This window comes from Neofelis nebulosa, chromosome 16 (genome assembly GCF_028018385.1).
Source record: "Neofelis nebulosa isolate mNeoNeb1 chromosome 16, mNeoNeb1.pri, whole genome shotgun sequence".
Taxonomy (NCBI): Eukaryota; Metazoa; Chordata; class Mammalia; order Carnivora; family Felidae; genus Neofelis; species Neofelis nebulosa.
Window position 1 is genome coordinate 28746644 of NC_080797.1, and position 14616 is coordinate 28761259.

The window sequence follows — 14616 nt, forward strand, 5'->3', positions numbered from 1 at the left end:
GTCTTATATTTTGTATGTCACTGGTTTCCTTTTCCATTTCATTTTTCAGTTTTTGTGTTTTAAAAGGAACTGATGCATGACAGACTAGAAATCAGAACAAAACTGACATTGCATCATAGATGCTTAGAGAAGCACTGTTCTGGAGGTGGGATTCCTGAGCACATAGCAAATCTGGATCATGATACTTGTGTTTATTAAGAAGTCTGAGGTCTAGCTGAGGAAGTTCCCAAAGAAAGGTTTTATCACCACCATTACCACTGCTAGTCTTAAATGTAAATCTTTATAAATGCAAAAAAATAAAAATTAAAAAAAAAGCTTGAATGACTTGACAGTAACAAAAATGGTCATTATAGTATATCCACTCAAGGGAATTATGAACCCTTATAAATTATAATTATGAAGATTGCATATTAACATAGAAAAATGTGCGTGACAATATTAAGTGAAAAAATAATTGAGAAAATTATGACTACCATGACAACATTTGAGATATGTACACATATGCTCAAAAGCTACAGGGGTACATGTAAATATCAATCAATGTGTCATACTGATAGGATTACATAGGCTAGTTCTCTCTTTTTTAAACTTTATAAAAAAGTTATACTGACTTTATAGTAATTTTTTAAAATATAGGTCCTTAGAAGGGGAGGCATCAGTGCTTGCTCTGGCAGCACAGATACTAAAACTGGAATAATACAAAAATTAGCATGTATAAGGATGACATGCAAATTCATGAAGTGTTCCATAAAAAGAAGGAAGGAAGGAAGGAAGGAAGGAAGGAAGGAAGGAAGGAAGGAAGGAAGGAAGGAAAGAAAGAAAGAAGAAAGAAAGAGAGGCATCAGTGTGGCATTTATTTTATGCAACATCTAATGCAATGCAATGCCTTGGGTATCAGAGCTCAGATGGTCATCTTTCAGGCAGCTCACAGTGTTGTATCAATCTCTGCAGCCATGTACACCCCTTAATGGATGGGAAAGTAGATGTAAGGATCGAGTTGTCTATACCTTCTCATCATGGGAATGGAGGGATCATGATCAAGTGTGCTAGCTCCCAGTCAAGCAATCACATCATTAAACCAAACCCCGATTCTAGCTTCTTCCATATAGAAGATTTGCTGAATACGATTTCTGCTTGACTTCTGGTAATAATCAAGAAGCATTCACTGTGTTTTCTTAAGAGGATGGGTGGCGAAGGGTTCCAAAACAGTAAGTCACAGCTCCTGTTCTCAAGGACCTTAATAATCTTTTGGGATAACATGTACAAATATGCAACAACTAGAGGGGAATTAGTAAGCAACTTATAAACAAGTATACAAATTATATCCAATGACTAAAAGAACAGAAAGTAATCAAGATGGCTCAGGCAAAAACACTGACCAAACTGTAGCAGGTAAATCAAGCCAGATAGTAAAAATAGCCACGGTCTGGGAAAGAGCAAAAAGTAAGAACTGTAGAAAGGGGAGAGTATGCTGAAGAATGTGGAAAGATGAGACTGGGGAGTTGAAAGCAAGGGTAGACAGTGATAAGCCCTGGGTGCTAGGCTAAATTTAGATCCTATGATAGGATCCTATGAAAGAAATAAAGCCTATAAAGAGGAGGTGAGTAACTTGAACAGAAAAATAAAATAATAAAGGATATACTTCATTTCAGAATATTTTCCAACACAAAGCCAGAAAAAAGACAGAGAAGACCATCCTCAATCACAAGGACACTTCGATAATATTAGAAAATGTCTTCTTGGGGCACCTGGGTGGCTCATTTGGTTAAGCGTCCAACTCTCGATTTTGGCTCAGGTCATGATCTCAGTTGTGAGATTGAGCCCCATGTTGGGCTCTTTGGTGAGCGTGGAGTCTGCTTGGGATTCTCTCTTTCCCTCTCTCTCTGCCCTTCCCCCTCCTAAGGCCTCCTAACTGCATTCTCTTGTGCTCCCCCCTAATCAGTAGGACAGCCCAATATCAATACGTCTTTTTAAAAATAAATGGTCAGCATGAGCACCATTCCAGCTAAACTCCATCCTGGTATGGTGTGTTCATGAAGGTATGTCACAGCTAGCTGTCTTCGAGCAAAGGGAAAGGAAAGAGTGCCAAGAAACCTTTAGGAACATGCATCTCAAGAAAACTGGTACAGGAATCAGTGATTAGAAGACAGACAGATTGCAATCATTCTTGTGAAATGTAGGCCCCCAGGGACCTTTTACAGAAGTTAACAAGGGATAATCCTTCACTTCTGACGGCCTCTGCAGATTGCCTGCCATTTGGTAAGGTAGTGGCTGGTAAGTTACAAGAGGCCCTCCACTCCATGGCCTTTCTCCCATTGAAAAGAAGGGAAAGCTTGTTTCCTACATGTATCTCAAGAGACAGGCACGGTTGCTGAGGGGTTGTAAGAGTAGGTCTACAGGATAGTCTCAAATCCCTAGCAGCCTTCGCTAAGCACCTTCACCCTCATCAAATCTTTCTTGTTAGGGTCCAAATCAAATGGAAATAACATAAATATAGAGAAAAAGAATTTTCTCTTTAATCATAAATGTTTTCCTTCCTCCCATGCCACAAGCCAAGTAACCTTTAGCTGCAACTTTAACACAGGTGACTTGACTTCACAGTGAAATCACATGCAAACTGCTATCTGGCCACTGGCACAGTGGGCTGTGCTGGGCTCCACGTATGTGCTTGCTTGCTTTAGCAGCAGCTGAGGAATACAAAATTCTGTCAAGGAAACCAGGTGAACTCTTAAAGCACAGCAAGTTTTGCCCTCTGTCCAGCCGCCAGGTCATCAGAGGGGCTACTTACATGATTTCTGTCTTGGGACAGCAGCAATATCCTAAGGCTTTTCATGCTTGAGCTTCTGTCTAATATGTCAATTGCTTTATCAAGATCATCTTGGTTCTTCAGCAGGATGGAAAGCTGGGACAAAGACACAGAAAAAGGGAATCATAAAATATGTCTTTAGTTTAGAAACAGGCTAAATTAAAAAAAATACCTGAATGAAAACAATCTAATTGGATAGTATGGGGTCGTAAAATTAATTCAAACCATCTAGGTATTTTTTCTTTTCCTTAGTGTACAATTCAATAATTTTTAGTAAAGTTACAAAGTTGTGCAACCATCATCATAATTCAATTTTAAAACATTTCCATTGTTTCAAAAAGATCTTGTGCCCATTTACAGTCACTCCTTCTTCCCACCTGTAGCCCCAGGCAACTATGAATCTACTCTGTCTCTGTAGATTTACCTCTTTTGGATATTTCACATAAATGGAATCCTATTAATTCATACATGTTCAATTCAGTTCATAGTCTTTTGTATCTGCTTCTTTTGCTTAATGTTTCTGAGTTTATCCATGCTGTGCAACACATCAGTAGTTTGTTTCAAGATACTTTCTGAGAAGAGCTTCCTCTCTAAAAATTCTCTTTTCTCCAAAGCATCAAATCCTAAACAGTTAAAGCCCCATATTTCTTCCCAAATAAATTAAATATCTCACCTTAGCCTGTGCTACAATTAACACAACAAGCAGAGAAGGCATAGGAGGAGGAGGGGGATAGGCAGAGGATGAAAACTGTTACTCAAATAAGAACACGAATTTAGGCCACATAACAGAGTTTAATATCTTAACGTTTAAAGATAAAAATCAGTGACTAGAATTCAGAAACAATTTCCTCTGTTTTCATTCCCCTGAAGTATTAAAGAGATCGCCCTTGAGGGTATGGATAAGTCTCACTTGCTGTTAAATGCAGAGGACACTAGGAGTACTTAGTATTAAAAAATGCAAAAGTACACTTTGCCTAGGACCCAGCAAATGTCAGATCTTACACGTTTGTGGCAAACACAAAATCAAGCAAAAGTCCAATTCATTTCTTCAGTTCCCATGTTATAATAAAAGGAGATGGCAACACTAAATTCTAGGCCAGGAGAAAACAAAGAGCAAGAACAGAATTTAAAATAAAATTTCGGGGCGCCTGGGTGGCTCAGTCAGTTAAGCGTCCGACTTCAGCTCAGGTCACGATCTCGCGGTCCGTGAGTTCAAGCCCCGCGTCGGGCTCTGGGCTGATGGCTCAGAGCCTGGAGCCTGCTTCAGATTCTGTGTCTCCCTCTCTCTCTGCCCCTCCCCCGTTCATGCTCTGTCTCTCTCTGTCTCAAAAATAAATAAACGTTAAAAAAAAAATTTTTTTTTTTTTAAATAATAATAAAATTTCAAGGGGCACCTGGCTGGCTCAGTCAAAAGATCATGCAACTCATGATCTTGGGGTTGTGAGTTTGAGCCCCATGTGGGGAGCAGAGATTGCTTAAAATAAATAAATAAAAAATAAAATAAAATAAAATTTCAAGACAACTCATGGAATGGGAGAAAAATTTGCAAATCTTACCACATCGTAAAAGAATTCCTTCCTGTAACATTCAAAGTATGAATAAACAAGAACTGTTGTGGGAGGTGGAGAGAGATAAAGAAATAACTGGAGTAGGCTTTAACTTAAACAAACAAACAAACAAACTACAATTGTGCAAAAGTATGATATGGGTCTAGTATCCAGAATATATATAGAACTCTTACAACTCAACAGTAAGAGGACAAAGAATCCAATTCTCCTAATGGACAAAAGATTTGAATAGACATCGCCCAAAGAAGACAGACAAATGGCCAATAAGCACCAAAAAGACACTCCATGTCATTAGTCATTAGGGAAATGCAAATTAAAACCACAATGAGATACCACTTCGTACCTACTAGGATGGCTATAATTTAAAAAACAGATATGCAAAAACCCAAAAAGTAACAAGTCTTGATGAGGACATAGGGAAATTATAACTTTTCTATGCTGCTGGTAGGAATGTAAAATGGTACAGTGGATATGGGAAGGATGGACAGTTTCTCAAAACGATAACATAGAGTTACCGTAAGACAACAGTTCTACTCCTTGGTATATACTCCAGAGAACTGAAAAAAATACGTGCATATGAAAATGTGTACACAGATGTTTATGGCAGCATTACTCATAATGGTCAAAAAAGTGAAAACAATTCCAGTATCCAGATGGATACACAAAATGTGGTTTATCCATACAATGGAATATTATTATCTTGAAAACATTATGTTAAATGCAAGAAGCCAAACACAAAAGGCCACATATTATATGATTCCATGTATATGAAATGTTCAGAACAGGCAAATCCAAAGCGACAGAAAGTAGGTTTGTGTTTGCCTGCCAGGTGCTAGGGAGAGGAGGGGATAGGAAGTGACTGCTAATGGATACAGGCCTTTTCTTTGGGGTATCTGGAGTTAGATAGTAGTGTTGGTTATACAACTCTGTACATATATTAAAAACCACTGAATTGTACAGCTTAAAAGGGTAAATGTTATGGTGGGTAAATTGTACCTCAATAAAGCTATTAAAAAAATAAGTAAACATAAAATAAAATACCAACCGATTTCTCACATGTGGTTCTCAAATCCTGATGTGGCAAGGTTTAGAGGGCAAAGAAAAGAAAAAGGTTGAGGGATTTTTAAATTAATAAAATGTAAACTAGTCAATTCTCGGTCATTCACATTAGCAGAGCATGGAAAGACATGCATCATCTAAAATAATTACTAACTACTAATTATGTTTGGCTTTAGAATTAACATCTGCATAAATATTTAAATAAAGGAATGACTAACATTCTGGGAAGCCACTTTATTGCCCAAAGAATTTGAAAATGGATTTTGGGACATGTGGAATTCTTAATGGAAAGAGAAATGAGCACTAAATCATTCAGTAAAGTCTTTCCTCACTAAAGAATACCTTCTTTAATGCTGATTAGCTGGCAGACTCCAGCCTTGCTTTCTATGCAGTGACTGAAGCTTGAGCTGCAATTTTTAAAAGTTCATCTGCATTACTTATTAACTATAGAGCTAGTGGTTTATTTTCCAAATCTGCTGTATTTCTAAAATTTGTCACAAAAAAAACAAAAGATCAGACAGTCTTATTTTTGTTAGCTATTGGGCAACATACCCAATTGTAGTTGTATATTTTGTATAAAAGGGGATTGGGGGGTTTTAGCCAACAAATCTCAGCCCCTATAGATGTCAGCCCCAAATTGTGGAAGAAATTCCTTTTTCCTCCAGCTGAAGGTTTTTTGCTTTTATTTTTTAAAGTATAGTTGACACATAATGTCACGTTAGTTTCAGGTGTCCAACACACTGATTTAACAAGTCTGTATGTTATACTGTGCTCACCACAAATGTAGCTACCATCTGTTGCCATATAACGCTACTGCAATACCATTATATTCCCTCTGCTGTACCTTTTATCCCCATGACTTCTCATTCCATAACTGGAAGCTTGTATCTCTCACCCCCTTTACACATTTTGCCTACCTCTCCCCTCTGATAACCATCAGTTTGTTCTCTGTATTTATGGGTCTGTTTCTGTTTTTCATTTATTTATTCATTTGTTTTGTGTTTTAGATTCTATATATAAGTGAAATCATATGGTATTTGTCTTTCTCTGTCTCACTTATTTCACTTAGCATAACACCCTCTAGGTCCATCCATGTTGTTGCAAATGGTAAGATCTCATCTTTTTTATGGCTGAGTAATATTTCACTCTCTATATATACCATATCTTCTTCATCCATTCATCTATTGATGGATGGATGGACACTTGGGTTGCTTTATGGAGGAGATTCTTCACTCTTTAACCAATAAAACAAAACTACACAGTAAGGACCCAATTCTCAAAGAGCCAGGATGTTGTCCAGCTTTCTTGTCTTGTCCCCCAATTCAATTCCCTCAAGATGCACGCTTTTTACTAGGCACCAACACACTGCCTCTCAGACTAATGCAAAGCATCAGCCCAAGCAGACTGTAGCCTCTAGTACCTTTCTTGGAGCTGGGAAAGCAGCCAAGTAACTGACACTCAAAAGAATCCCTTCCTGGGTGACAAAGTATGAAAAAATAAGAACTGGAAGGAAGGGCAGGGGACAGGAGGAAGAAGAGTTAAAGAAATCACTTGAGTAGGTGCTAACTTTGGAAACAAACTACACTTGGGAGTTAAACTTTGAGAGAAGAGTCCAGTATTTATGACTGTCAATAGAGGAACTACCCACCAGTTTTCCACACCTCTCCAGCCCCTCCTAAACCTCTGCTTCTTGTTAAGGTTGTGCTGGAAAGAAAAAGATAAGCTACAAAACATAACAGAGACAATATACATCCTGGCCCCAGTACCGTACCTGTTCCCACCATGGAGTATTAGAACTACCACCACTGACTGAGCAGGCAGAATGGAAGTAGCTATGGAATCCCCCATGTAGCAAAAACCAGAAATCCCAGAATTATTGAAATTAAGGAAAAGAGGCTCCAGAAAAGGAAAACCTGCAGATGATATTAGAGGAACAAACTAAAATATCCGCAGTTAAGGAGAAAGAAAAAGGTAGTCAGCTGTCACCCCATCTTGTCTCCATACCATCCATCTACTTTCTTACCTCATTATTCATGTAATGAAGATCAAGAGGCTGCCCAAACACTGTTGTCACCTTGTGTTCCACATCTTCATATCTAACAGGCCGGCTGAATGCTATAATTCTGAAAAGGAATAGGAAGCATCGTTAATTGTATATTTTAAAAGTCAGATTTGGAAAGCTAGGACTTCTGAATATCTTCCTGTTCTTTTAAACATAGGATTCTCTTTTTCTCCTTCATACAGTTTGACTTTCTATTTTTTCTTTTCTTCTCTTACCTACTTTATTTTTTTTTTTTTTTACCTTTCTCCTGAGCATCACAAACATTGCTCAGTCCCAATAATTGTTCTACCATTTCAGCTCAGATCTTTCTATCAATGACAGTTCAGTATCCAAGCAGGACACCTGGGGCGCTTGGGTGGCTCAGTCAGTTAAGCATCCGAATTTGGCTCAGGTCATGATCTCACGGTTCGTGAGTGGGAGCCCCGCATTAGGCTCTCTGCTGTCAGTATGGAGCCCGCTTAGGATCCTCTGTCCCTCTCTCTCTGCCCCTCCTCTGCTTATGATCTCTGTCTCTCTCAAAAATAGATAAATAAACTTAAAAAAAGAAAAAAAGCAGGACATCTGGATTTAAACATTAGGTTCTAAACACTCTTGTTAGGAAGAAAACCTGGAGACTGGAGCAGTGGTCCTGAAAACATGGTCTTAACTCCTAAATGACTCAACTCCAGGACTTGAAAGGTCTTATCCACTGCTGATGCCAGAGGAATCTCAATGCTGATTATCTTCAGAATTGAGATTTCCTACCTAAGAGTCAAAAGAATTTCCCTTGAGTTGGTTACATGCCTAAGTTTTTTTTAAACAAGTGACACATATGATCATATAAGTAGTGCTGATATTGACACTTTTCTAGAGAAACTCATTAGGTCAGTTCAAAAAACAACTTTTTAAAAAATGTTTTATTTATTTTTGAGAGAGAAACAGAGTACGAGCAGGGCAGGGGCAGAGAGAGAGGGAGTCACAGAATCTGAAGCAGGCTCCAGGCTCCAAGCTGTCAGCACAGAGCCCGATGCAAGGCTCGAACTCACGAACCATGAGATCATGACCTGAGCCGAAGTCGGACGCTTAACCAACAGAGCCACCCAGGTGCCCCCCAAAAACAATGTCTATAAATACAGAGTAGATTAAGAACTTGTTCAAAGATGTGTTAAAAGAATCTGTCAATTAAACATCACAGCAAAATTTAAAACTGGGGACAGATTAAACATACAAAATGAATGAAACAGAAGAATGAAATATACAAAAAATTGACAAAATATTGGTAATATCAAATCTGGGTTACAGGTTCAGAAGGGTTCAGTATAACATTCTCTCTACCTTTGTATGCTGCTGGTAGTCAACAATTTTTTGATGTACAAAAGCGGTCATATGGGCCCAACCCAATACATTACAACTTAAATACTTAAGATAAAAATAAACAATGAGATAAGTGAAAACAAGAGAATATCAGAAAGTAACTCATATATTCTCTCTCTCCCTCTCTCTCTCTCTCTACGTGTGTGTATGTGTGTGTGTGTGTGTGTGTGTGTGTGTGTGTGTGTGTGTGTATATATACATACATACATACAGAAGAATGCATAGGATTAAAAAATATTGGAGTGGAGAAGGTCTTCCTAAGCATTATATAAAATACAGAAGACAAGGAGGAAGAAGGCAGATTTAACAACAAAAATTTAAACTTCTGATAGCAAAATGATCAGCCCTCAACAAAGTTAAGAAATATCAAACTTGGAAAAATAATCCATGCAAAATCAGTAAGACAAACAACCCAACAGAAACATAGACAAGGATATTATGACAATTCAAAGAGTTATGAATGACTGATAAACGCATGATTTATGCTTAATGTGATGGGGAAAATATATATCAAGACCACCTTCATCTCTTAGTAGCCTAGGCTGGACGAAATATGACTAGTGCTCGGTAGAGTAGCCGTATTCAGCCATGGAGCCTCTCCAGTTCTTGCCCTCCTCATGCTGAGAAGTGTGTGGTTTTTTACATCTTCTCTGCTCCTCCAGAGTGGGAAGTGGTATAACCAGAGTAAGAAGCAATAAACCACAGGACAGAGGGATCTAAGCTACTGGATTTTAATGGAATCTGACCAGATAATTTCTTTAATGTTCTTCTGTGCCAGGCTGGCACAAATAAGTAGGCAGCATAAAAGCTTCCATCATCCTAGAACTGTACTATTCAATGTGGTAGCCACTAGCCACATGCAGCTGGTTAAATTCAAATTGATTAAAATTAAATTTTATACTGGTTCCTCAGTCTCACTAGCCACAAGGCAATGTGACCAGTGGTTACTATACTGGACAACAAAGGTACATAACATTTACATTATAGCAGAAAGTTCTTTTGGACAACCTTAATAGCATACTTCTATCAACCAGTCTATCCTTCACACAAAGCCTAACATCCCAGGAAGATAATTTCTCCATAACTTTTCCTTTATCCATCACCACCTTTCATTTTTGGAAATTATATTGAATATATTAGTTCATGTCCCACCTGGGAATCCATTCATACTGTAATCCTTGTATTTTTTTTCCCTCAAACCAACTGTGCCAAGGAATGATACTGTGTAATGCTATCTAGATATGGGTTATCTAGATATGGATGTTTTCTGGAGACTTTTGAGAGAATGGCTTTCCATTAATTCCTAATAGCAAATCATACCTCCTTCATCAGCATCTCAGCAACAGGGGCCAGTCTTCCTGAATAAAATACCAGGAGACCATTCATATGTCCCTAGCACACCATTAGAAAAGGATCAGGCTCAGATAAATTCTCCTGCACTGTGCCTGGCAACAAGCCATTCAAAACCTCAAAAGCAGCCCCAAAGTCAAGATCAGAAACCAGGACTATCAGCGTTGGTAAGATCGAAGCTGCCGCCATCACCCTGAGTGGTAGGCATTTTTAGCCAATGGTTCAAAGAGGGGACTGACACCTGTGACAACCACCCTCACCAGTGTCCAGACAGGGAAGCTTTCCAAGGGAAGGAGTTTGAATCTACAGTCCTCTTCTGCCCTCCTGGGGCTAAAAGGTAAAAGCGTTAGGAGCCGGATCCCTACCCTTCCAAAGCAAAGGGAAACAGAATGCATACTTAGCATAGGTGAATGGAAAAAGACTATTTCTTCCCTCTTTTCTGTACATTCTAATTCTCTAAGGGCCTACAACATTTAGATATATACTATCCATATTCCCTGCAAAAAGTAAAGAAAGCCCACAATCATATTCTCTATAAAATCCTAAGACATAAAACACATGAAACCAGAGCTGTCTGGCATAGTGCAGCTGCAACTTGGCTTCCCCGCACCAACTTAAAAGTCCTCAATTCCACACATAGTACACAAACAGTGAAATGCAATGGCTCCTGAAAACAGCTCCATAAAAAGAGAATGCACAGTTTTCGAAATCTTGATACCAACACTCTGCTGTTCAGGCTTTGAAAGGCCATTCCTACCTGACCACCTTAAATATTTGTGGTTTCGATCTGGCAGCTTCTCTGAAACTAAACACATACAGTTTCTCAGTGTAAGTCTGCTCACTGTAACTACATACCACTTTGGGAACAGGAATTCAGGAGAGCGTAACCACATAATTAGGCTCCAACACAATTGAGCTTTTGATTTTGTATCTACTTCTGAAAACTCTCTGCCAGTCTGAGTTTGGCAATCCTTCCAAAACCCAGTCATGTCAGAAGTGTGAAAAGCAGCAACAATCAAGTGACAATTTAACTTCTCTGCTACTGGCAGGACACAGGATGAGCCGCTGGGGACAGAAATCAGAAGACTTTCCTCCCTCCAGGCCTGAAACAGCCCTAGAACACACACCGCAGTAGCAGGGCTCTGGCTCCGCAGACCACAGTGTTTCCACCAGGCAACCTCTGACAACCTTGCAGGCTTGTTAATATATCTTTTTAAGGGAGAACAGCAGCCACATATCTGGACTTGTGCTAACAATGTTTGGAGGCACTAATGTCCTCTGGTGGAACTAATCTAATAGGAAGAGCTTATTCTCATGGGTTTGCTCTTCACGTTTCCAAATGCTCAAAGCAAAGGCAAAAGTGGGGTATCAATGAGAGAGACTGGAATAGCAGGAAACATATTGAAAAGCACACTCAGGCACATATATGCCACATGCGTGCACGCACAGGGTCCCAATTATCCCATTACCAGAGTTCTGTATGCTTTTCAAAAGTTATTCCTTAAGTGGCGTCTGGGTGGCTCTGTCTGTTAGCATCCAACTCTTGATTTCAGCTCATGTCATGATCTCATGGTTGTGAGATCAAGCCCCACACTGGGCTCAGCATTGATAGTGTGGAGCCTGCTTGGGATGCTCTGTCTCTCTCTCAAAATAAAGTTTATTTAAAAGTTCTTCCTTAAGGAGCATCTGGCTGGCTCAGTCAGAACATGCGATTCTTGATGTTGGGTTGTGAGTTCAAGCCCCATGTTGAGTTTAAAAAAAATAAGTTTTTCCTTAAATAACTTTAGAAATTAAGTGGAGTCCTATTTTTCTCCACTGAAAACTTCTATCTTGGCTTCCTACAAAAAACTAAATACTAACAATGGAGGAAAGGACAAAAGGGTTTCATAACATTACTTTCACTTCCCTAACAAGGTAAGATACTGAATATAGACTGAAAAACTCCCTCTTTCTATGTCCTCAAATGATCTGAAATCTTTCACAACTGACAGACTTGATGCAGCTTCCCATGACCCTGACACATTATAAAGAAACTTCCAAGTCACTAACCTGGCCCATCAGGTGGACAAAGCCAGGGGCCAGGGCCACTCTACTGGGCTGGAAATAGCACCACATCACAGGAGAATCTTGATCCTCTTTTAACTAATTTTTTATTTTTATTTTCTGAGAGAGAGAGAGAGAGAGGTAAGAAGAGAGGGGCAGAGGGAAGAGAGAGAGAGAAGAGGAGAGGGCAGAGGGAAGACAGAGAGAGGAGAGGGGCAGAGCGAGAGAGAGAGAGAATCTTAAACAGGCTCCACACTTAGCATGGAGCCTGACATGGGGCTCAATCCCATAACCCTGGGATCATGACCTGAGTGGAAATCAAGAGTCGGACACTCAACTGACTGAGCCACCCAGACGCCTCCTGATCTCCTTCTGATGCTATCAGGTGGCACAATGTCAGTGTATCTGGAAGTCATAACTGAGTAGGGCTGGAGTCCTGACTTCCTCCCCTAGCAAAATGGTGGACCCCACAGGAGCAGAATAATAGCAGAAGAGTAAAAACAGTAAAAGCAGTTGAAATGGCTTCCATTCCTAAGACCAAAAATAAAGTTTAATTGGTAAGCCAAGCCAAAAGTAAAAATTGCCCTTTTATGCCAAATCAACCCCATCATCTAGCCAGGGAGCCCACAGGGATCACTCCAGGGAAACAGCTTCCATACGCTCGATGCTTTCTGAGAACCGCAGCACACGTGAACACAACCACTGATCAGAAGGCAGACTTACCGCCTTTCCCCGTTGTGCTCAAACTTGATTCTGACGTCACTCTGTCAAAGGAATGATAGACAGGTTAGCGGGTTCTCTGGCATGTGTTATCCTGCCATTCCCAGGTAAGCTTCAGGTAGTCCTTTAGCAACCTTAGGCAAACATCCCTGATGGCTCCCGTTACAGCGTCTCTACCTCATACGCATTCCTCATACAAGTCACCTTGTAGCCTTTGAGTTCTAACTTCAGGGGCAACAAAGCTCTTAGGACAAGATCTCTAAGTGGCTGCCCAGCTCAGCTGCTATGCTGACATGTCATTTCTAAGTTCATACACTCTATTTCTACAACTGGCTCTGGAGTTTCTCCTACCATATCACCTCCTGGCCAGGACACCTTTCCTTCTTGGCTGATATGACTGAAGAGAAAGAGAAATCTTGGGATGGATACTTCCTAGCTATAAGTCCACAAGCAAGTTACTTATGCTCTATGAATCTTAGTTTTCCATGTGTACAGTGAGGCTAAACATAGCTGATTTGAAGAGCTATGAGAACTAAACAACATAATATACACAAGATACCTCATACATAGTAGACATGCGGTTGCTGCTGTTACAATGGATTTCCATGACCCTTGCAAGACTACCCCTGGTGGCATAAAGCAGGACCCTGGACAAGTTACCTTAGAAGTGTCTCCAGATTTGTCTTAACTGATTATCATGGGTAGCTATGGGTACCCTATGGACCATGTCTATCTTGTTTCTGTACTACCAGTGACAAGCAAAGGAAATGGTATCTAATATTTGTGCCAATATTTATTAAATGGATTGAGCGAGAACAGAATTGAGCGTAAACGTCAGAAATAGGAGGAAGTAGAAGCATTAGAATGTTAAGAAACAAATCAAGGAGGAAGAAATACTGTAAAGAGCAAGCGAGTTTAAAATGGCAGGAAAAGGGAAGAGATATTACAGAAGAAAAGAACACGTATCGTGAAAAAATAAAACTAAGCCTGTCAGGATACCAACAAATTAACAGAGATGGAGGAAAGGAAGAGTGGACAGTGAGCGAAAAGTATACTGAGAAAGAGAAATTAATAGGCTGTGGCTTGGAAGAAAGAAGAAAGTTTCAGAGTATCTTTAGATGAGAAACACAGAGCAGACAGAGAAGTCGACAGAAACAGGACAGAATGCGAAAGGTGGGGTGGGTACATAAAGAACTTCTTTTTCCCAAGAGATGAGAAAGCTAGAATTCTCTTATAGTCCACTGAACTGGACGAGTGGTTCTAATTTACATCCTAAAAATGACTGAGGATAGGGCACCTGGGTGGCTCAGTTGGTTAAGCCTCTGACTCCTGGTTTCGGTTCAGGTCATCATCTTGCAGTTTGAGACTGAGCCCTGTGTCAGACTCTGCACTGACAGTGTGGAGCCTGCTTGGGATTCTCTCTCCCCTGCTCTCTGCCCCTCCCCCACTCATGTCTTTTTCTTTTCCTCAAAAATAAACTTTTTTTTTTTTTTAAGGCTGAGGTGGTTTAGTCGGGTGAATATCTGACTTCGGCTCAGGTCACGATCTTGCATCCGTGGGTTCAAGCCCCACCTCTGGTTCTGTGCTGACAGCTCAGACAGAGCCTGGAGCCTGCTTCGGATTCAGTGTCTCCCTTCTCTCTGCCCAACCCCCCC

At 40.0% G+C, this 14616-nt stretch overlaps 1 protein-coding gene across 2 annotated transcripts in view; it reads right to left on the reverse strand.

Moving 5' to 3' along the window:
- Positions 1–14616, reverse strand: part of MAP3K3 (mitogen-activated protein kinase kinase kinase 3) — a 61295-nt gene that overhangs the window by 25305 nt on the left and 21374 nt on the right. Inside the window, exons 3-6 of one of the 2 annotated variants that reach the window (XM_058705235.1) lie at positions 12965–13005; positions 7457–7556; positions 5420–5446; positions 2789–2902 (exon numbers count right to left, since the gene is read on the reverse strand). In XM_058705235.1, coding sequence (XP_058561218.1) covers positions 2789–2902; positions 5420–5446; positions 7457–7556; positions 12965–13005 — 282 coding nt within the window. The remainder of the gene's footprint in view (positions 1–2788; positions 2903–5419; positions 5447–7456; positions 7557–12964; positions 13006–14616) is intronic. The other variant, XM_058705237.1, reaches the window with a different exon arrangement.